The sequence below is a fragment of the Plectropomus leopardus genome, chromosome 4 (genome assembly GCF_008729295.1).
Source record: "Plectropomus leopardus isolate mb chromosome 4, YSFRI_Pleo_2.0, whole genome shotgun sequence".
NCBI lineage: Eukaryota > Metazoa > Chordata > Actinopteri > Perciformes > Serranidae > Plectropomus > Plectropomus leopardus.
In genome coordinates this window covers 14,853,567-14,875,783 of record NC_056466.1, presented here as the reverse complement: position 1 = coordinate 14,875,783, position 22,217 = coordinate 14,853,567, and the positions used below count along the sequence as shown (strand labels likewise).

At 40.4% G+C, this 22,217-nt stretch overlaps 1 protein-coding gene across 1 annotated transcript in view; it reads left to right on the top strand.

Annotated features, from left to right (window-relative positions):
* The window catches only part of inpp4b (inositol polyphosphate-4-phosphatase type II B), a 162,182-nt gene that overhangs the window by 87,901 nt on the left and 52,064 nt on the right, over positions 1-22,217 (top strand). Inside the window, exons 6-8 of the mRNA XM_042484477.1 lie at positions 4,818-4,929; positions 9,226-9,295; positions 13,698-13,845. Of these exons, the coding sequence (XP_042340411.1) occupies positions 4,818-4,929; positions 9,226-9,295; positions 13,698-13,845 (330 nt within the window). The remainder of the gene's footprint in view (positions 1-4,817; positions 4,930-9,225; positions 9,296-13,697; positions 13,846-22,217) is intronic.

Genomic DNA, 22,217 nt, shown 5'->3' with positions numbered 1-22,217 from the left:
TTTACTATCCAGAAGTATTAGCTTCTCTTTGCCACAGCAGCCTGTATATTAATGTAGCAAAAGGGATTTTCTCATTGAGTTTTCGGTGTTCTCTTCCTACATCAATAGCTTTCTCATCGTCTCCCCGGTCTGTGACTGTCTTGAAATTCTATGAAACATATAAACAGCGCACACAGCAGTCATCAACCACCTGAGCCCCTGCCTGGCTTGATGTGATTGGTTAAAGAAATAGCATCCTTTCTTGATAGTTTTTTCCACCTTGCTTCTTCTGTGAAAACAGCTTATCCCAGACTGTTTCTGACACTGGTTAAGCAGTAACATAAAAGTAAATGTAGTGTGAAGACACTTCTCGTCACGCAAGAATACAGAAGTGTGTGTGATGGGACTGGAACAAATAGGATGCGTTAAAACTCACAAATCTTGTGCAAGTATGCATCTTGCCCCAGCATAGCTCACACTCTGCTTATTACAGATGTATTGCAGCAGACACACCGATTTCTCACATTGTATAAATTTGCATGTTGCAACACACTGATTGAACACACTGGTGTGTTCTCGATAAAACAGCATCTGTTTGATTGAAAATGTGATGCGTGCTCAACCTAAACATAAAAACATTAAAAAAAAAATCCTGAGGATGCCTTTGCTGCTAAGATTTACTTAATTTAAGCACCAGATTTTTTTTTCTATGAAACCTTAATACAAGATACACAGCTTGTTTTGCACTGATTTTATATTCAGACTGAATATATGTATATTTTTGTGGAAGACTCTTTCATCAGGAGGAAACCAGGGCAGTTTTTTCTTGGGGAGTATACTTCAATTGGTCTAGACAAGCCAGAGAGTGTGTGCTCAGTTTAGGGTCCCCTGGTGATTCTGGTCAGCTCTATGAACAATGCTTCCAGTGTACTTTCATTGATTGAGTCAGTCCTCCAGTTGCAAAATGTGCAACTACTGCTGAGTCACAGCATAATGTCATTCATCCCCAAAGAAAATCAGGACCCTCAGTATCACTTTCTAAAGCTGGCATTCCCCATTATTGCAGTCCTGTGTCCTAACATCTGTCCTCAGTGAAAACTAGCCAGTGCTATATTTAGCCCATCCATCCAGCTTTATATAGGTCAAGAATCCCATCTACACTTCCACTGCTGCACTTCAAGGCTGGAGCATTCTTGTTGCCTGTGACAAATCCTATTAATTTTCTCTGACCACTCCCATTCTACAGGCAACGTACAGTTTTAAGGTGTCCTGAAGGACTCCTAAACCAAATCCTCTGTGGGCAAAATCCAGAGCAAAAAGTAACACAGTGTTTCCAGGTCCTGTTGTGTATTTTTAATTTCCTACAGTTGAAGAAAAAGCCCATGTGAGGGGAAAAGCCAGTGGTGTTTTGGTTAGTTTCTGTGGCTGTCAGGTGTTTTACTCTGTGAGGCTTCCCACAGGGGAAATCGCCACAGAGGACGGCCACAGAAGACGGCCACAGAAGTAGTCTTGCTTTGAAGTTTTTTGATGAACTTTCCCAACCCACTGGCTGTTCACTCAGACCATTGAAAATGTAGTATAATTGTCCTTCCTTTGGCATCTCTCTGTGAATCCTCCCTTCTTCAAGTTCACAAGACTGCAGAAAGAAAGCACCTGCTCGGCCGCTTTGACAGTGCTAGTTGTCTGTCTTTGTCCATTTGACTGTTCTCAAGGTCTGCACATATTCATCATCGTAATCATGTACAGAGCTTTACCCATTCCACTCTCTTCAGAAAAACAAAAATCAGGTTGTATTTACAGATGAAGACAAAACAGCTCCTATATATTCCCTGTCACATCTCTGAATTTTGTACACGCAACCATATTGCCATGCAGGGTTTAAACACCAGACATTTTCACTGCTCAATTCAGCAAGCAAGAAAATCACAAATAATAACCTTCAATTCTGTCTGCCTATTAACAGCTAAACAGTAGTCATAATAGTATTTATAGTCATTGGAGATATGCTAATAATAGTAATTGTGATATAATGGAAAGCATGCAAAGGTGCTCAGGTTTCTGCTACATGGCAACACATCTGCAAGGCTGTTTACTCAAACTGGGAAATAATTCTCTTCCTTGGTTGCTAAGCATGGTGGTTTTATTTCTGGCTAGTTTGTCTTACAAATCCAAAATTCACCATACTGGCTTCTATTTTGAATTTTAAGCCAAAGTTAGACATTTTTCTAAAGGGTCCTACTTTGGTGGGTATCTGTTTCTCATTTAATAGAATAAATTTGTCCTCATTGTGAGAGTTTCAGATGTCTTTGGACCACAAACTGCAGTGTGACAGACAGTTAATAAAGACAGTTAAATTCAGAGACACTGAACTCTCACAAGGCGCTGCCTGTCACTTCACTTCATAATTTGCCCGTTGTGCTTTGAGGAGACAGTGCAGTGGATGTTTATTTGGGCAAATTAAGTTTTCTAGCTTGTATATTTTTATCTCAAGGATAAAATTGGTTAGACATAGCTTCATAACTTATTGAACTTTAGCAGGAAATGTTCCAGCTGAACCATTTAATTTTATTTTGGGATCCTTAGTGGATAATATAATGTAATATAATATCTTCTATGAAATTGTCCATAAACAAAGAATGTTGTTTTTCCTGACAAGGAGTGAATGTATGATTTGACATACAGTAGGAGACTTTTATTTCATACAGACGACTTATAGACTCTCATTTGAACAGTTGCTGTATAGAACCGTGTATAGGCATTGAACGCTTATGCCTCATACATTAGAAGCCTATCAGACTGGCAGAGTACCGATCAGCTATTTAAAACGAATCACACTGCATGCTCCTACATTGGTAAATGTGTTTGTAAATTGCAAGAGAGGCTTTCAAAAGAAAATAAGTGTTAAATGTAAGGCACTTCCCTGATAACTAATTATTTTTTGAACTGTGCCAAAATTTTAGCAGCCATTTTAAGTACATTATTTTTGTCACTTTAACAAAGCCATCTGATTAAGTGTTGTCATAAAAGAGATCCTGGGCCAATTAGATTTTTTTTTAAATAAAGAAGATGGGCTCGCAGGCAAAGCACTGTCTGCAGATTTGTTTCCTTGCCAACTCTAACAGACGGAAAGAGATGGGTGGAGGAGGAAGGGATGTGGGAGGGTGATGGTGATGGTAGACGGGCTTCTTTTTCATCCACAGCTCTGCTCAGAACCTTCAAAGTTAATTCGGGGTCAGTTGATGTGCATGCTAAAAGGATGCAGAAGAAGAAAAGTTTGTGTCACTGCAGACCAGACATTCTGTCAGGAAGTTAACGTCTCTGCCCTTTTCCATGCTCGATTTTTAGCAGAATTTGTGCAGTAAACCAGCAATGTGGTGATGGAGCTAAATCAAATCTCTAAAATGAGCTGCTGAAGAGCTCTTTTCCTCGCAGACAATAATGTATAAATATCGTATTTGAACAGGTGCTGAGTTTATGTTTGGCCGCAAATCAAAGAATCACAATCCATTTCTCAAAGGCATAAATCAATTATCTTCTTCTAACAAAGCCTCCTCTGTCTGTTTAAATGGAGAGTTTCATTAGTGGATTGAGGCAGAGCAATCTAAAGAGTGGAGGGCCACTGTAACCCCAAAGGTTTGGGTAGGGACGGCTATCACCGAATGCGTTGCATGTTAATCTCCATTTCCTCGATTATGTGTGGGCCTCTGTCAGTACATGCTGTTTGTTCAAAGTCAGGGTGACTTTCTTTTACCGTGCTACAGTCCTTTGTTGCACGGAGAGACGGAGGGAGAGAGAGATGACGAGGAATGGAGGGAAACAGAAAGATGAGCAGAGGAGTAAACACTGAGACAGGTGTCTGGCAAGGGACAATGATTAGATTTATAAACCAAGCAATGTTATTTTCTCTGCTCGGGGACTGCTGCAAGACATTAAGCGCTAACTGAAGCTCCCAGCGCCCCACTGCTGAGAGCTTGTCCCTCCATCTCCCTCGTTGGAGTCCCAGCCCTTCTCCTCTGCGTTCCCTTGCATTCCTCCCTACCTCTCGTCAGTGTTTCATCTTTTCCCTCGTGCACAATTAGATTTTTCTCCCTCGTGTGTGACCAAGATGGATCGGCCTTGAAAGCATCCTTTCTGCTTCCATCATCCTCCTTGTGTTCTCTCCCCCTCAGTCAGGGGTGTGTCATCCTTCCCCCCTTGTCTCCCCAGACCACTGGCTGGCACACAACATCCAATATTTTCTCCAGCTGGAGTGGAACTGAGCACATTAGGGATGGGTCTGCTTAGGTGATCAGACTTGCTTGCACGATGCCCAGGGACCATTTTTCTTCATTTGAGAGCATCTGTCTTGCTGCCAATACTATAGATTTTCTATCAGCTCCTTAATCATGGCTCCATGATTGGGAACGTAATTGGTCAGGCTCCCTGATATGAAAACTCAAGTATCCATTTTGTGTCTGTCAGGACACATAGCCTGGCTTATTAGACGGCTATTTGAACATTTCTATGAAATGTTCCTTCCTTCACCCCCATCAACATCCCGCTGAGGCAGCTCTGCTTTATTCTGCATGCATGCTCTTCAGCAAAATCTGTCAGGAAAAGAAATCGCCGCATTGCAAGCATCTATGATTCCAGTTTTATAACTTCACAACCTGTTCGAGGCTCGGAAATAAGCTCATTAGGTTTGGAGAGTACGGGGGCCCAACTTGGAGATGAATATTTTTCAGGCCCGTGGAGGGGTAGTAGCTAGAGGAAAAGATAATTTAGCAGAACAGACTTTTTATTCAACAGATTAAATGAAGTGGCTAATGCTTTGTAACTCTCTTCCTGTCTCCCTCCAGGTCATCTGATGGTGTGTGCACAGCAGGAACAGTGGTGGTGAACCGTATTAAGATGGGGGAGATGGAGGAGGTTGACATAGACCACATCACCACCGACATACCGTCACACAAGGTAAAATAGCAGGATGAAGACACAAAGTGGGAGTCTCCATGCTCCAGATGCCTAGCGCTAATGCTAGGATTAGACTGGCACTGCTCAAGTCCTCCAATGAGATTAAATAAACTTCAGTAAACCCTAATGGGGATTTAGAGAGTGCGTGTGTGCAATGTCTGTGTGTACATTTGCGTTGTCTCTCTGTCATATATAGAAAAGATTAAAGAGACACAAATTGGCATCCCAACATTCATACACTTGACCCTGTTTGTGTGGGATTGTGTAGTGAGTCCTGCAGTCATCTGACCAAGTGGCAGATGCTTCTCGAACGTGGCTTTCTTGCCGCCTCAACCCCCGTCTCCACTCTAATCTCATACAATACATACCGCTTAACTCGGCTCTGAAGTGACTCTCAGGGAGAGAAAGAGGAAGAAAGACTATTCTCCTTCAGAGTTTGACAGTAAACCGGAGATTGTGTCTTCCGAATGGGATGCCACCACACCAGAAATGAAGTTGTATGTACTCTGATTAATTAATTAATTCTCTGTGCTTTCCTAATGGATCCATATTTGTTGAACATTTGTCGAGTGTGTGCTGTAGAGCCAGAGTCGGGTATTAAAAAGCAAAGAGGGAGCTTTAATGATGTTTCTGATCTGTAAAGCGAAACATTCAGACTTTCTTTCACCACAGCACAGCTCTGCAAGGCGGCACAGAGACTTGCAGTCCCTGCCTGCCTTTGATTTGCTGCTCTGGATATGTGTGTGTTTATTTGTGTATATATGTGTGTGTGAGTGTGTGTGTATGAATCACTGTCTTGTATAATTGACCAAGGGCTTCTACATGGCTGACTGACTTTCGGTTCTGCCCACCCCTGTTGCTGGTGCAGGGAGGTTCCCTGCTAGGCTCCAGAGTGTCACTGACAATCTGCCCATGTCGCCTTGATGAATGTGTTGCCCTGTGTGTGCGTGGGTGGGTGGGTGTGGGTGTGTGTTGTCACAGCGCATTTCCCCTTGTGTGTTGTATCTGTTGTAGAAGATGAGGGGAGGAAAGAGGGAAGGGATATGACAAACATTAGGGAGGGCTCACTTGAGACTCAAGACTCACTTGTGGGGAAGTTCTTGTTCAATTTACCTTAGCAGTGTGTGTGCCTTGCTGCCTAAATGTACTATGTGTGTATGTGTTTGTGTCTGTCTGTCAGGGGTGTTGGAGGCACTTGTTTGATCATTCTCCATCATTGCTTGAGTGGCTGCTGCTCATGAATATCCCTGACCCCTCAAAAACAGTCAGCCGAAACAAGAAAGAGACTCCAGTCACCTTTGATCTGATCTCTTTACATATTTTAGTCATCAAAGAGCCATTGAACACATGCTGTCTGCTGCCCACAATCACAATGGGACTCCTTTCACAGCTGTGGCCCCTGGCTCTGTGTTAATACTTTTCATTATCAGACACCTTACTCGCATGCTTACTGAAAATTCCAGATTGTTTCTGTCTGTTTTGCTCAGCGGATCATTTTATTTTGGAGTCTGTGTGTGTGGGCACGGGTGTTGGGCTTGGTGTCTATTTTAGTCAGGATCAGTTTCTAAGCTAGAGGACGTGATGGATTGTTCCTAGCAGTCATTAAAGTCCTTTTTCTGGGGACAGGTTTGGCTGTCTGGCTGTGTTAAGTGGTTCATCAGACAGGGCAGAGCTGACATACAGCAAGCAAAAAAAAATTGTTAGTTGTCAGTATTGCTTTGATGAGAAGCCCCAGACTTAATGCATCAGGAGGCATTGACGGTTTTCAGCATCAAAGGCCTAGCAGAGACACATGGACATATTTCAGCTTTATGAAAAGCAGAGTGTGCACATGGGTACAGGGTACACTATTTATTAAATTAACTTGACAGTTTTAGAATTAATAGCACCAAATTATGCAGCATTAAAAACAGACATCACAATAAGATAGTAAAGCCACAAAAATTTTGTTACTTTTTTAGCCTTCACAAAACACACTGGATCACAAGTGGAAATGATGGACATAAATAACATAAGCTTAAATTGTTTGGATGTCTTGTTTACTAGCTTACCACCTACAGCTGTAACCAAGCCCCACTTTCACAGCCCAGGAAAACATAATTTACTAACTACAATTGTTTGTGGAGTTACAGGTTAAAGAAAAATTCACCTGCAAATTGACAATTTGTGTTGCAATTAGTTATGCCATGTTACCTTGAATGGAGAAGAAAGAACAAATCTTTGCTTTTCTCACATGCCTCCGAGAAAAACAGCAAACGTATTGATTGATTTGGATGTGGGTTAAACAACAACAAAACTTTATCAAAACATACACTAACAAACTCACACAGCTCATGCAGTATAATCCAAGTCTCATTTACCCAGTCAAATGGTCTCTACTTCCAAAACATGTTTTTTGGAAAAAAAAAAGTTTTTTACTGGAGTCTCTTAGTTCAGTTTTATGTTTTTAGCTAAAATACATGTTTGAGAAGTACTGAGCATAGCACTGGATAAATGCACAAGTTGTGTGAGAGTTTGTGAAAGAATGTTTAGATATAGTTTTGCTTTAACAAAACATGGTGTAACTATTCTGCAAATGGTACCTTCAGGTACCGGCTGTAGACTGTGGGTATGAGCCTGTCATTGGCCTGCTTTTTCAACTTGTGTTCCCCCCACCCTTTTCCTGTTTGTTCATCATACCATGTGCTGCTGACCTCTTGGCCGGGTCACCCTTGTAAAAGAGATCTTGATCACACTGGGCTTCTTATCTGGTTAAATAAAGGTTAAATTTAAATAAATAAATATATGTGTATATATAAATATATATGTTGCACTGTGAGAAAAAACAACTTACACTCTAAAAATTGCCTTTTTTTTTTTTTTTTACATTTTTCCCCTCTCCACTGCAAAAGTTTCACCAAATGAAGGTATCACTCAAACTATTCAAACTCTTGCAACTAAAATTAGCTGATAAAATGTGCCAGCAACACTTGTTATTTCAACTCAAATCAATAGTTGGGAGCCAGAAATGACATGCTGCTTTTATTTACCTCTGTCTGAAATCAACAACCCATTGTTTCAAAGGTAGTAAATCTGTCAACATTGTAAACTTCATAAGTGCCATCTGGGAGAAAGCATCAAACGGTAGCTAAGGGGGTGAAATGGTAACGGTAAGTAAGGGGGTGGGGTTTTGCAAACGGTAAATAGTGGTTCATTAATTCATGAAAATATTGTAAACACGGCTTGAGTTTGGAAAGTCTTACACCATTAAAGTATATATACAGTAGTATAAGGACAGATTTGTTATATATCATACAGTTTCCCCTCCCTGGTAGGTTCACTGAAAGTACCACATTAACGATAATGGGTCTGTTGCCAAGTAACGTATTGTAATTGAAAGATTAAAGCTGTGTGACCCCCGTCTGTATTAGGTAAAGTGAGGTAAATCCAGGGCACATGCAGAGCACAGGAAACTATTGTTTTGTTATTATCCCATTTGTTTTGGTAACCTGGGGTTTTTCTGTACGAGCAGCACACTGTGCTGTGAGTGTTGCTTTGATGAATGTGTTGTATTCTGTACATTATGTCAATGCACATTTGAAATGAACTATCGGAGGATGAAAGTACAATTTGTTGAGTTGATAAAGACTGAAATGGCAGTGGAGGTAATAAATCCCCAACCCACAATCCAGTCAGTGAAGTCCCAGCAGTGTGTTTTCCTTCAGCTGTCACCTGCTGGGACATCACTGATTGCAGTGGAGGCAGATGTGCAATGTGCTTGAAAATGTGAACTAAAAGACAGCAGTGCAGCAGCAGCTGTTTGCTCTGTGTGGTTCCATATGGGTCTAGTCTTTAAATGTAGTGTTTGTGACGTGCATACAGAAGAAGAAACGAAATGGCAATATTGCAGTAAACAAACAAATATATTACTTCACACATTAAATCATTCATGCATTATATTAGTAGTTGTTTTTACAGCTACAATGTGTGCACAGTTAGAGTTTTATGTTTCATTTCAGTTTAAAAACTCAGCCACTGAATTTGGTTGTTGTCCAGCCAACTTTGATCGAACCAAATTAACATTGCTGACTGCAGGCTTGACACTAATGTTAAATTGCTTCTGAGTGACAAAGCTAACCATGGATTTTCATGCCTAAACTGTCACTAAGCTGCGAGATTAATTATTGGTCACAGGCTACACTTGCATATGGGTGTGATCATCTCCATTGTACATCATAAATAATAGTCATGATCAAAGCATATCATTATATTAGTATTCTCACTGTGTTTTTCTCCTTCTGTTCTTTTTCTCTCCAGTATCCTTTGGTTTGTGAGTCTGCGTCCCATGCCTGCATCGACAGAGAAAATAACCCTCTCACAGGGCCAGGTATGATTCATACACTGAACACTGGTAATTTCACCATACATTGCTGAATTAAGACGCAAAAAAAAGAAATCTAGTTTATGTTTTGTCCTACCAGTATATATATATATTTTTTTCTAATTTGGGATTTTTAAAAAAAAGTCTTCTTCAGAGGAGGAAAAATTGCAGAAACTCATCCAATAATGGCCTTAAAGGAAGGTTTGAAATAATTCACCTAAATGTTATTGGAATGCAGCATTGTGCTAGTTATTCTGAAGTCCCTTAATACTGATATGAAATTAACCTTGAGCTAACCTTTTTCATTAACAAGATCTCTGCGGTATCCTGTTTGGTTAAAGAATTTATCATCTTCCTGCTTTTATTAAATAGAAGTCTTGTGCTGTGTCTCAAAACAGATACTTCCATTAGTACACTCAAACCGCATCAATAGCTTTCAATATAATATGTTTGGAACCAAAAGTACCACCTACCAAGATGTACCTAGACCTTAAATCTAGGGAGCGCTTCCACTGCAGACAGTACTCTAACATGTGGACAGGGTTGTTGCCACTCACTGCTCCCTCCAGCAGCACCTGCTGTATTTCCTTGTTCACTGGTGAAGTCTGAACCCCGATTATCATCCACAGAACGAGACTGCAGAATAGACTTGAAGAGGTCACAGTTCCTGCTGTGCTGAAACTTCATAGCCCTTGCTCAGAGGACACTTGGGAAACTAGTTTCCTTTTTTCATCTTATGCATTCATTTGTTCCGCACATCCATTTTCTCTTTTATCCAGATTCCCACCACCTCCCTGAGCTCCCCAGCAGCACCACGCCTGTTTTCATGTTGTCATTGTCGCTTACTGTTTCTACTGTGATTAGCTTGTGAACTGCAGCCATGTTTGCAGGTGCACATCTGCAGCCCGTCAAAACAATACCCTCCCTGCAGACCCCGCCAGATTGAGTAATGCAATTTAGTCTTCCACTTTTATTACCTTTCAAAATGAGCATGCAGAGAGCAGGGAGAGAGTGGAGCCCACGCACAGCACGGCTCGGGAAGTCATTTTCTTAAGAGGTGTTGGGAAGGGAAACAGAGGCGCCTGATTGGTGGTCAGATTAGTGTGGTGGCAGGGGGGAGTTCAGGGGTTAATCTGCTTCTCTGATGGAGGTGGAAGTCAGCAACTGTCGTTCTTTCGATTAAGGGTTGTGCCTTCACCCTCTTCCCTCCATGTGTCCCTTTCTCCCCATTTATTTTTTGTCATCCATTTCACTTCCTCTAATCCCCATGCCAACATTGTCTGAAAATCCTATTTCATTTAGTTGCAATTATGAATCCTTTCTGGGGTGATTCCAGGGCCAGGCTTAACCTTAATCATCATTAATTTCAACATCAACTTTAGCAGCACAGAAAAATAATAATAAGCCTCTCTACAGTCTGTTTGGCTTACAGTTATTATCCTTCAGTAGAGTTCTAAATGTCTGCTTGTACCTGGGTTTACCGTGTATTCACACATTATTCTTGCATATTACGATGTAACAGACAAAAACAAGTTGAGATAAAATTAGCCCTTTTACCAAATCTCTTCAAAATATTCTTGTTTTGATGGGGAACATGTATTTGTAGTAAACAAACATGAAAGAAACACGTTTTGCACAGAAGGTCAAAAGTGTCTTTGGATGTTCAAGAAATTTGGCTCACTGTCTCTCAATATCAGCCATGTCATAACAGATGGTGCCTTGTTTCTAAGGGGCTCGTCATGGTTACTGTATATAGCTATTAGTTTTTCTACTCTAATTTTGCAAAGTTCACCTTTGAAAGAAAACTTTGGCATACTATATTTTTCATACAGTAAATGAACCCACCAAAATGAACAAATAAACAAATTATTAGTCTTTCGGTACTTTTCCATTTCTTCAACCACATCTGTGGCCACAAGCCCAGTCATTCCTACTGAAGATGTGAATATTAAAAATAGAGTTTCATGTTTTTAAAAAAGGCTTTTCTAAAATAGCTGGATGCTGTAGTTTTAAGCAAAAGTCACTGAATCAGGAGTAAATAATGTTATCTTGGGACTATTTCCAGCTGTGGATTTACTCTGCTAGCGAATCTTTAAGGCATCAAAACGTTTTTTGTGTAAGATTGACTCAATTAACTGCAGTGCCTGTGTGTATTATAAAAGTATGTCACATTTAGTGGTTATCTATTAGCAGAAATAGAAAATGATATTCATAGCTGTGTTTTCATTAGCTTGTAATCACCTGAAACTCATATTTGTTGTGTTTTCATTACCTTAAAATGAGCTGTTCATATCTACATACACGGAGCTGGACCTCGACTACAGAGTACGCCATGTTGTTTTTGCAGTAACCTAGAATAGACAATCCAACACTGGCTGTAGTTAGAGCAGTTTACCTTTTCAGTCACATTTTTGCATTGACCAGAATAGTTCTCCGACAAGCTAGGCACACAGGAGACGTTTCAGTTTTGCAACACACACAGCAATACACAGCTAGATGCCACTAAATCCTACACTCTGAACTTTTAATTGAGAAATATGTCACCCACTGATGTGTTTTTTGGACAGTAATGGAGGTCTATTGCACAGAGAGATAGGCTACTGTATATCAAGCTTTGGTTACACGGACAGTTTTTGTTTGTACAGTCATTGCTTTTATTTTAGATGGATTCAGTGAAAGAAAGCAAAGAGAAAAATACACTGCCAGCATGCAAAAATCTTAGCTGATACTAGAATGCGACTTTCCCAGAGAAGCCCAGGGGATGAGAGGAGTATCAATAAAAAAGAATCAAGGGAAACTGAAATATAAGCACTGAGCAATAAACAATGAGAAAATAAGATGATTACAAAAGGCTTAAGGACACCAACTGAAAACAACTTCCTTACCAAAAGAAGGCAGTGGCACTAGTTACACAGTAAAATCCACAAATTAACTATTAAAGCATACAGGGATTAAAACACTAACTCTATCAAGCAACAACTCAAATATAAGTAGGCAGATCTACAACAAACACCCACAGCCTGACTGCTGCAGACTGGCCCAGTGGCCCCGTCTGCTCATCTCTGCTAGTCTTTTAAACCTCCAGGCCCTGATAAATGATTGACAATAGCCGCATACAATCAACTACTGCAGCTGCAAGGCGAAGGAGGGCGGCACCTGGAGAGACATAGCTGAGAGTGGAATGAAAACATAAGCACGATGGCTTGTTATGATAAGAAATTGTTAATACATTGAAAACCAATGAAAGACACTTCACATTTGTGTTGTTGGCATGTTTTTTTCCACTCTCTACAAGACAGTTTTTTGTTTTGCTTTGAAATAGATGGCCAAAATTCACATGGAAACCAGCCAGCACACTTCATGATGACATTGCATCTTACATTAAAATCCCCTTATAACATAAGAACTCTCACTGTAGTGCACATTCTTGAACCCATCTGCATTGAAGGACATCACTGAACTTAAAGACTCGAGGACAAATGACGTAGCACCACCAGGATTAATGGCTTGGGCACTTAGACAGATGACTTTGGGAAAAGGACAATCTGAGGCCAGATCAGGGTACAGTGCAGTATGAAGGGTTTGGAAGGGGGAGTGCTCTCTGTGCTGTCAGAGGAGCAGAAGGAGAAGTGTGGCTGCTGCTTTCGAATCCAAGCAAAAACGTTTTACTGGTGCCATGCATGTTTGACTGCCTAGAGCGAGATTGTCAACGCTTCACCCCGGGTGCTTCAGCTCCGACTTATTGAGTGACTTCCTTTATGACTGCAGCTCTGGAAACGAAAAGGAGTGGTAAACACTGTTCAAGGCACACAGCTTTCTTGCCCTCTGCTGCCAGCATGCAGATAAGAGCATTAGAGCTGTTTTTCGTTTCCAGCCTTCGATTGCTGCTATTAGCCGCTCTCTGCAAAAATGAAGAAGATGGGGCTGAATCTGAATAGGTTTTAATGGGAGAGCTGGGTGGTGGGGTAAGCAGGCAAAGTTTCAGAGTGAGTCAACTCTCTCTGCTCGACTGTTGTACAATAAACAAGCAATTAAAATGGAAATGGAGGAAATAATAAGGCAAAGATTAAGAGGACAAGGTCTCAATATTTCAGTCAGTATTCTAGTCTTCTGTGCTGCCACTGAAGTAGAAAGAGAGAAAGAAGGCCTTGGAAGATGAGAAAGAGCTTATCTATGGCAGACACAGTTATTGATTATAGAATTTAATTTGTGCTTCATACCTCATGTGACTTTTGAAGAGTTTGTCTGTAGCGTCCTTGAGGGGGCCAGCTGTCAAAGTTGGTTTAGATCTTCTGTTTTCCCTTTGTGAAAATTTAAAAGTTAGAATTATCTTTGATGAGAAAGTATTTTCTGCTGTGTCAGATAGTTCAATATACCTTTCTTCGCTCTCTTTGTCTCCCTCTCTCAGTGTTCAAGAACCCGATATGCAAGGTGTACAGATTTCAAACAGTGGACAGCAAGTGGATGCTCGTGCGGGAACAAATGGAGGAGTGCACATTGTCCTTTAGCATCCCCAAACAGCTGCTCTCACTGTATATTCAGGAGGACATGAGCAGGTAAGACACTCTGAAATCCTATCGTTGATCCTGTGGATGTCACTGCCAGCTTTCTCATTGCATCAGCTCGCTAATTTCCTCTGACTAACCAGCCAATGGAGAACAAGCGAAAGTTCAAAGTAAAACTCATATCAGGTGTTACCTCATTATGTGTACAGTAGGTGTGTTTCTAGACCACTGTCCCGACCTAGTTCACTGATGTAAATGATTGTTTAAAAATTTGGCCTATATTTGGAGAGGAGTGAATTATTCAGGTCTGCTTAACACTTCAAAAGAAGCTCCAATGCCTGTGCATCCAGTAAACGACAAGCAATGTCTCTTTGAGACACACACTCTTGCACACCTCCCAGTCCTCTCATTGCAATACGGCTCCTGGAACATCCTTCCACCAGTGCTGAATCAGACAAAAACTAAAGTTATAATCCTTAAAGGGATAGTTGTGCTTTGCTGAACCTGAACTAACACATTAAACACTAAAGTCTCTCAATAACACAAGCATTCACTTCAGTGTTTCCCATTAATAACCAAGACTATGGCGGGCCGCCATAGTCTAATTTGTCCCGCCATAGTCTCAATGGAGCTAGACTGTTAATTAGGAGCGGTATTAAAGTACTGTTGGGTTAGTTATAGCACAGTAGCGGCAGAGAGGAGCAGCAGAACATCAGGCGCATTAAAAGTCAAACTAAACCATTCATTCTGCTGGGCCTAAAACTCTCTTTCACTTACAAAAATCTGCAAATATCTTCTCTCATCCATCGATCTGATCAGCTGTGAACATGTCAATAGATTAATTATCCACCCCATGAGTAGCATTCAGCTGCAAAGGAGATACAAAGAACTCTGCCTGCTGCGCAAAAAACATTGGATATTAGAGTGAGACCACAGACTGCTATTACAGTGAGACCACACTCTGGAAATGGAGGACAAAATAAGGCAAAGATTAAGACGACAGGGTCTCAGTATTTCAGTCAGTCCCACCCGGTCGTCGTCTGCTACCTTCATGCATACACTGGCAATATGTGGGAATAACTGTACTTACTAGTGTTGGCATGTAATTTTCACTATGCGATTATTATGAAGAAATAACAATAACAATGTCATTGCAATATCTACAGAAAAGTTAGAGTGATAATGCTATCAGTCATATTCATGTTCAGTTTTCTTTATGGTGTGTTTCATCTCTTTTTAGTAAATGAAATACACAAATTCACAATATGAGCGTAGGGATATGGACAGGGAGACGATGCAGGAATGTAACGAAACAAAGTTAATTTAAGTGTATGTGTATTATTAGCATGATGTAATATTTTACTTTTTAAATACCACAGTTATCAATACAGGTATATCGCAAGACTTCTAAAACTAACCAATCAAGGCAGTTGGAGACCAGCAACACTTTCATGTTATGCAATGTAAAATTACAGTTTTTGTCGAAGGAGCCTGGTGGCTTAGAAGAGAGCATAGATGATGGCGTCAGTTCCCTATCGGAAAGGGCTGTCTAATGACAAGGTGAAAAGATGCAAAATATTCTAAGTATGGCGTACACATAAACTGATATTAATGTTTTTGGCTATTGTGTGTTTTGTTGCTGCCCCTCTCCACTACAGTACTTCATTTAGCTTCTGTGGCACTTCTCCAGCCAGCTTCTCCAAACTGGAGACCTGCCAACAGCCATCCACTGTAGGTAATACACTGATTATGAATAAATACCTCAAACAACCCCACTTCAAAAGATCTGAACTGTCCCCTTAAGACTTCAGTCCTGGTTAATTCAGTGACATGGGTGTGGGTTGATACTACAGATCCCTTTATTCTTGGGGCTGCAAACACTCCCTGAGTAGCAGTTTTGTTAGAAATGTCAACAGGGAAGCAACTGGTGTATCTGTTAACAGCACAGAAACACAAACTCATGAAGCCAGTTAGTAATTGGCCTTTTTTCCATCACGCCGTGAGCAATCATGGTCTGACTTCATGCTGTGCACAGTGCAAGTAGTTCTCCACACAATGGCAGGTCACAGTAAAGTTGATGAACTTTTTGATGAGCCTGCATCTAACAGCTCACTGTGGTATCTCATCTTTGTGACATTATTCCCTCCAGTAGTTAAAACTGATCCACATAAAACATGAAATGCCAAAATTATTAATTAATTAAAAATTCTCTGACTAAATGAATGAACATGCATAAAAACAACATGCAAACACAGGAGCCAAGAACATAACTGCAATTAAAGTCCCGTCCAGTTAATACTGTGTGAGAATGGGGACAGGTTGAGACAAGGACAGAGGGAGGTGATGTTTCACCAGTCTCTAAGTGTGGACCCGTAATTAGATCCCGTGGTCCCTTCCCTCAGGCTCGACCAGTGTTTGTCAAGGCAGATCATTCCTCAACTGGCCTGTTGTCCCTGGCAACCTCTCCTCATACATAACACACACAGGCATCTATACACACACTCACAGCTTCAGATGATTTCTTTATGCTTACTTTAATACGAAGAATAGGCACAAAAAGATGCAATCAGAGACTCTGATGAACGTGGTCGTGGGAGGAGAATTTGATTGGTAATCACGGTGTGCACCTACAGGAGTTCAAGGACACATTCACATGCAAAAAAACATACACACAAGCGCCTCCACCACACACTTACAGAAACAATCAGACAGCCATTATTGACAGAATGACTAGACAAGCGCTGTTATCAGTTTACCTGTCTTAGCAGACAATCTGTTCACATTCCCACGCAATGGTTCCCTTTCTCAGCATCTCTAACCCTACTTTCTGTTTAAATACAAGATGATCTGCTCTGCAAACTGATGATTTAAATCACAACTAAATTTAGAAGACAATTATAGCATATTTATTAAATGTCTTATCTGTATAATACAGCTCATGAGCACACAGCAGGCTCCAAACCATGACTACCATATACAGTGTTTGTTTATTAACAGGCGTGTGTATCGTATCTCCAGCTTGGTCGCTTAAGCACCTCTTCTATAATCCTCTTTAAATGTTGTCTTTCTCCACGGTGCCTCTCCATTTAGCAGACTCTGTCAGCCAGCCTCACACTGGTGCTAGCTCAGTGTTTTTAATGATTCGGTTAGTGCTGCAAAGTTGTGAGTGCAGCGGCGGATGGTGGGTTGCTTAGTTTGCTTCAACACTCTGTGATAATCTTGGGTGTTTCTTCCTTCGGTTTGTTCGCTTTGATGTCTACAGTCATGTTTTAATCTAACTCTGCGAACACAGAGGTGGCGGATTTTCTTCTTTCCTCCAGTGAAGATGCTGTGATTTCGTGTATGTAAGTGTGTGTGTGTGCGTGTGAAGATAATTAATGCATGTGTAGTAAAGTGTCAGTGTGTGGGCGTTGATTAAACCCCATTCATTAAGAGCTGTCTAGTTCCTCATTAATGGAAAATAATCATGTCCCTCTTCTTTTCCTGTTAATAAATTACTGCTGTGATTGTGTATCAGGATCATACAGGTGACATTTTGACACCTGGCCTCACCGTTCACCAATTGTTCTCTATGTTCAGGATCAGTATTAATGGCTGTGCTTGTTGGATAGATCAGAACAAACTGCGGTGTTGTTTAAAAGAGAGTTTTACTTTTCAGTCCTCTCACGCAGTGTTTATTGACCCTACACACAAAGCCCTCTGTGATTAAAGTGAACAGGCACTATAACGCACCATGAAATAAAGGTGCCCACATGACAGGTCTTTCCTCCTTGGGAATTGTATTCTGTTATCTCAGTCTCTGTCCAAGACAATTTGATCACATTGTTCTTCTTGACTTATGTCTATAATCTGATTGTTTTAATATCTGCCAAATTAAATAATTGAATAAATTCTGTCAGCAACTGTATGACTTTATATAAAATCTGGTAGTAAAGATATCTCTCCCTCCCTTATCTCCTTTTATCTTTTGTAGGATACTGTTTTCTTTCCATCTTTTCTTATCATATTTGTTTTCTTTATCCATTTTTATCTACTTTTATATTATCTCATAATCTACTTAAAGATATACTCTGCAGGATTTTCCTTAGTAATCCCTCACATCATCATGTATGACCCACTAGAAGTGTTTGGAGCCGTATTACTCTGCAGAGACGCCGCCCTCTGCCTATTTTCTTTCTATTTTGGGAATTTTTTAGACGTGTACCCTCACAGAACTTACTCAGGTGAGTTCAGGGCATCAGAAAAACATAGCAACCAAGTACCAGACTGTAAGCAGCAGGCATCCAAAGCCTCATTTCTACTGCACAAAAAACCTGGGGCTATTTAATGCGATGAGAAAGTGTACAACCAGCATTTACATCTGGGGCCAACACTAGTTATGAGTATTTATTGCCTCTGGCTCTGATCGGCATTGATGGAAAAACACCTGGGTAACCAAGCTAATTTTAGCTCCCTAACCGTTGAGATGCAATGACTGCTACCACCTAAGCACCTCCTGAGCAGCGCTAAAACATCGATCCAAATAAGTCTGCTCTAAGTTTGAAAAAGGGACCGAATCAGTAAGAGATACTGTATATAAAGAGAAGTAACCGCACTAAAGTTTTCACAGAACTCTGTCCCTGCTGTTTCGTCTGTCATCTGGTCTGTCTGTGACCTCACGCAGACACACCAAAACTACCTCTACACACACACACAGACATACTTGTCTGCTGCAGAGCCATCCACAGCTCTGCTCTACTGGCAATGGGAAAAGTGTCAATAGCCTAACTGGGTTTACTCCTGTTTGAAAAAAACCCATATGTACCTGCTAATTTCGGTGGAAAAGCGGTACAAGAGACACAGTCCAAAAATAATGCAAATATAGTGAGACTAAATGCCAAACAATAGTACTTTTACTTTCACTGGCCAGCAGGTTTATAAATAATAACCGACATCCTGCAGTGTATATTTAAGTGGAACAAGCAGAGTACATCTGATGATTGTTCAAAAAGTATTATCACATTGAGATCAAAGTTCCCTTTTACAAGGGAAACATGACCAAGAATAACAAAATTTACATAAAAGCCTATAAGAGCAGTAGTTTAGTTAGTTGGAAAAACTATTTCTTAGCCTTCAGAAGATGTAGCAAAAATCAGCTCCTACATTTACGACACCTAACTTAGGCTGTACTCATTCACTGTAGACTGTACATAAAGATTGATAACACTTCCCGCCCATACACACACATCTGCAAAAGCTAGTCATTACAAATTAATGAAAGGGGAACAACATTTTCCTAATCAGACCCCTCGTCACACCCACTCCAGTACCACCAGCGGAGAGACCTTTGCCTGGGACGGGGGGTATTGATATAAATGTTTGTATTTTTAACTTTCAGGTAGGTTCTGCTGAATAATATTTAATACATTTACAGTGCATTTTTAACATTTAAACCACAAACTAAAATTTTTCGATATAATTTCTATCCATTGGAGCACTTTTTTTAAATGTGTGCTGTTGGATGTCAAAGACCTGATTGACGCTGTGCCCCGTTTTTACATGCATATGGTTAATCAGCCTACACTTGCTCTTATCATGCTTTTCCCCCCAATCACACCTTTACTCTTTCCAGACAATATCCCTCTGATTAAAAAGGTGATATTGTATCCCTCTACCCACCACCCCTCTGCCTTATCACACTCATTTAGCAAGAAGATATGTTTCTCTATTATTTTATCCATTATCCATTGTTTAGACCAGTATCATACATCCTGACCTCCACTCCCCACTTTCCAGTACAAAATAACAGACCTCTCAGGAGACAATGGTCCACCTTGACACTGTGATTCACAAGAGCAATGAGAGGTATAGTTAGAGGTTATAGATAATTCTGAATGGTCGCAATCTCTTAAACAGCACCATATAGTACCATTTAACACTCACAATATAAAACAGAAAAATAGAGAACATTGACCCTTGATTGGCTAACATTGTTCATAAATGGTATGAGGGGTCACTTGGAACCAAGTAAGCATGCTGGAAACGATATCTTCCACACATGCTGGGAAATCTACCTCAGTGCTGGCACCATGCATGAGTAAAAGAGCAGTGATTTTTTTCTGTTATCGTAGGAGTTTGTTTTACCCTTTTTAAGAACTGATGTTAGATTTAATTTCATTTAAAAAAGGAATTTTGAGTCTTTCTCTTTTACAAAGAAGCTAATCTCATTTCTGAGACTTAAGCGCACAACAGCTTTTGAATAAACATGTATATTCATCATTGGTCTTTCTTTAAATCCCTTCATAATTAAGAATGGTTTCAAGCACTATCTGCCAAAAGTTAATATTATGCTTCCTTCAAATAACCTAAAATCACATGCATGCCTGTGCTGCTGCCTGTGCTGCTGCCTGTGCTGCTGCCCATGGTACCGTAAGCCTCCTTTGCTTATGGTAATCTGGAATGTACTTCCTTTGTGAGGAAGCCTCCTGTCTATCTTCCTATGCCATAAGCATAACTTACTTACAACCACCTGCAGAGCGTGTTGGCAGAGTCGCCCAGCATGTGGCTCCTCTCTGCCTAGAGGTTGTTTCCAGCTGCAGGTTTGTTTAGAACGAGACAAAGGCGAGGAATGAGGAAAATGTCTCATATGTGATCCACTATTTGTTTTAAAGTGGGTACGGTTGTTTTTAGCCAGGCTAGAATGTCATTTGCAAATGTTTGTTGTGTGTATGCTTAGTGAGCTGATGGCATGCTTTGCTGCAGTGTGTATCTGAAGAGTCACCCAAATTATAATAAACAAAAGGATATTTTCTCAAGAATATTACCTCTAGCGGTATCAACCCATGCAGATAAATTTAGATTAATTTGCCAGATTTTTATATACTATCTCTCCCTGTGATTTCTGCCTTTACCCTAATACAGTGGAGGGGAATGAAATTTCTTCGTGGTGCTCATGATAGCCCGACTGATACTGGACTGCAGGATCTTAAAATCCAATAAAAAGGTTTTTTGTTTTTTCTTTATTTGTGATAGCGATACATACTCAGCAGGACAGTTTACAAGCGATAAATCAACCTGTCAATGCTCTCTGGGAGCCAACTATGTAATAGAGACACTGTTCCTAAATTACCTTAAACCTATTTTGCAAATCTGCTCTGTAATTTCTTATTACCTACAATGCCCCCCACAAGGAAACATCAAGCTCAGAGCAGCAGGGAGCGGAGAGCAAAGAAAATAACGACCCCCTGTAGGGGAACATAGACTGGGAGCACACAGGTGGATGCTGGGTTGAAGGTGGGCCGTTTGAAATGCTAACAACAGCAGCAGTAGCAGCAAGTGGCAGCCTAGCTTTCAGGTGAGCAGTGTGGCAGTCAGGCATGTGAGTGTGAGCAGAGCACTGACGGCTCAAGTACAGCATCACGATTAAAAGGGTTATTTGATATATTTCCATGGCTGGACATTAAACCATTCCTAGTAAACTACTTCTTAGTGTTTCCAGTCAGACCCACTGTCACTTTTTAGGTCTTGTTTACTTCAAACTATATATATTAACTTGATGAAGGACTTAAGCCATCAGGCGTCTGGACCTTAAAGTTATCAGAGAAACAAGCTGAGTTTACCTTAGCGGTAGCTTGGCTTGCACTCTCCCCATGACGTCCCCTTTCAGCTGAAGAGCGACAGAGGGGCACATATTTTTAACCCTAAACTACTTCATTCAGTGTTTTTACAGATACTAAAATGACCCTCTGCAGCTCAGCTAGCAGCCCATCTTGACATCAGAGTGTCTGATGTCAACATATCACATTGGTCATTGTTTGTGTTCATTCATTCATTCATTTTCAATTTTTTATATGTTTATAACAGGCACAGTGTGCAATATATGTATTGCACCAGATATAGCACAGAGCTAATTTTCATCCGTTGTCCTTGGGCTTGAAATATACTAAATACAAAAGAAAGACAATTTGACATAACATTAAAAAATACAAATAACAATATAAAAATTAAAATACCATACAAAATTAAAAAAAATACATACACCTCTAGGACATAGCAGTGCATTAACTTCAGCAGAGGCATAACTATTCTTTAATGACAACATGACAGTCTGTCTTTCAACCATTTTTACAGTCATTTTTAACTGGGAAAAACGAATACACTTCCTAACATGTAGGGAGAGAATTCATTGCGTTGTTGCCGGAATTAAAAAATGCTGTTTAAGCAAATTTTGTTGAGCAATGTTTTCTGTAACAATCTGGATCCTTTTTGTCTTGTTTAATCTTTAAATAAATTGTTCTAGAGGTGGAGGGGCTGAACCATGCAGTGTCTTATAAAGTAAACAAACATTTGCCATAAACAAAGCATTTTAGAAGCTTAGTGAGTTGTTTGTTTCTTTTTCTCTCAGATGTCCCTTTCTTTTGTGAAATTGTATTACCTGGAAAGTT